Source organism: Vollenhovia emeryi, unplaced genomic scaffold (genome assembly GCF_000949405.1).
Source record: "Vollenhovia emeryi isolate VEMERY1.0 unplaced genomic scaffold, V.emery_V1.0 DF939141.1, whole genome shotgun sequence".
Taxonomy (NCBI): domain Eukaryota; kingdom Metazoa; phylum Arthropoda; class Insecta; order Hymenoptera; family Formicidae; genus Vollenhovia; species Vollenhovia emeryi.
The window spans coordinates 1,122,464-1,124,566 of NW_011967225.1; the positions used below are offsets into that span (position 1 = coordinate 1,122,464).

A 2,103-nucleotide genomic window follows, 5' to 3' on the forward strand; every position below is an offset into this window, starting at 1 on the left:
TGTTTCTTGAAAGTATTCAAATTATCCTTATTTCGCTCTTAAAGCTTCCTTTATGAGAAAGCCACGTGCAAATTTCTAATTTGCACATTTTACTTTACTTTACTTTTTTTCTAATTAGAAATTTGCACATTGCTTTTATTGTTATGGCTTCCTCATAGAGGAAGCTTTAAGAGCGATATAAGAATAATTTGAATACTTTCAAGAAACATCGTTGTAAAGTTAGATTTCTCTCTTAAAGCTTCCTCTATGAGGAAGCAAAATGCAATACAATGTTTTATTCATTGTGTTCAGAAAAATATACTGAGCAACATATCCAAATTCTGCCATTTTTTGCTATCCTTAAGTATGTTTTTTAATTAAGAATTTATAAACAAATTCGTTTTTCTTCACAAATACGATGAATTTCAAAATTTTTGTAGAGATCGAAGTTGTAGAGCAGACAAACATCTACAAAAAATGTTCTTATGAATTTTTTTAAATATCTCATATTATTTGAGATATTTGCAACTAGAGCTACTAGGCTACGCGCGGAGCAGATCAGAGTTTCGTAACAAGCACACAGTATTTTCTTTTTCTAGGTCTAATCGTGTTTTGACTAGACTAGTAGGGCGAGTGATCGAATCTCACGAAAAGAAAAAGAGAGAACGTTTGTTATCGAGTCTGTTGCGCGTTTTAATCAAGTTTCGGTGGAGGCGACGTCGGACAAGAGCATAGACATAAAAGATAGACTGTTTATGAGGTAGTGGGGGATGTCCTCTAGAGGGCGTGATCACGACCACTAGAGTAGTGTCCCTATTCTAGGGACACTACACTAGAGAAAGACAGATACACAAATAAATTTACCTGCCAGCACTGTCACGTGTAAAAAATGTCACTAACCCAAACGATAAAATTCTTACTTATTACAATGAAACTAATAAGTTGATGTTATCTTTTGATAATTATTTTCTGGCTCGAACTTATTAGACAAGAACAAACGCCACGCGACGAAGCTCTCTCTCTCTCTGCCCACACGACTCGGCTCTAGCACGTACCAGTTAGTACATATTTCAGTGGTAAAAATTAAAAAATTCCTGCCGTATTTACGTTTGTTCCAAATATTGTTGGTTTTTCGTTCGATCGCCACAAAGCGAAGTGGATAATAGAGAGAGGTGTTATAGGTTTAGGCCCGGTTTCACCAACGCGAGTTAATCTAATCGGTCGGTTAACTTAACAGGGTGCCAACATAAAACTTCTTTATTAACCTATTTTCTTGGTTAATAAAGAAGTTTTATGTTGGCACCCTGTTAAGTTAACCGACCGATTAGATTAACTCGCGTTGGTGAAACCGGGCCTTAGGCACGTTCCTTCAAAAACGCCTTGTAACCCTAGGGGAATCAATAAAATGTATTTACATTACTTACGTTTGTTCCTTCTCCCATTTCGGTATTACTTATGCGCCAGAGTGATATCAGACATAACCTTACTTCTTTTTCTTCCCTTGTATGTTCTTATTATTGGTCTGGATAATACGTCACGGCCCATACTACTGGGCCGACGCGGTCACATAACGCGTTGTGATTTTTCCAGCAAGTTTTAATTGGTAATATTATACAATGCAGGGGCCCGACTATTGGGCCTCGTGCGGGATGATGCAGTCGGATGATTTTTCTTCTACGTTAGAAGATTCTTCTATTCACTCCACTATTCACTCCACATCTCTCTGCAAACCTAACCGGAAGTACTTTGTTGATGCTCGACTCTGAAGGTGCCTTTTCATACGCAGCATGCAGCAGCAGCAAATTAGTCACGTGATCCAAATTCACTACAGCATATTTGCTGCTCACGGAAAAGGAATAGCTGCAGCAGCACTGGCCGGCTAGATCGCGTGTCTGCTGCTTTGCTGTTCGTTCAATTGAACTTCACAGCGATGAAGCAAAATATGGTGAAATTTATTTTGCAGCATCTAGTAACAATTCTTCAACCAATAGCAGCGAGTTGCTGCGGCAGTATGCTGCGCATGAAATGGTACCTTGACCCTCGGTGAAAACGTGGTCATGGGGTGCGTTCCGAATTAGCTATATATCTAGTTACAAAGTTAGTACCACTCATGGACCTAAAAAT

General features: G+C 38.7%; 2 protein-coding genes across 3 annotated transcripts in view; one reads left to right on the plus strand and one right to left on the minus strand.

Annotated features, from left to right (window-relative positions):
• Positions 1-1,684, minus strand: part of LOC105566997 (protein ariadne-2) — a 7,060-nt gene extending 5,376 nt beyond the window's left edge. The window contains exon 1 of the mRNA XM_012021484.1: positions 1,404-1,684. Coding sequence (XP_011876874.1) covers positions 1,404-1,421 — 18 coding nt within the window. The 5' untranslated portion in view covers positions 1,422-1,684. The remainder of the gene's footprint in view (positions 1-1,403) is intronic.
• The window catches only part of LOC105566996 (band 4.1-like protein 4), an 18,977-nt gene that overhangs the window by 1,506 nt on the left and 15,368 nt on the right, over positions 1-2,103 (plus strand). The window lies entirely within an intron of this gene.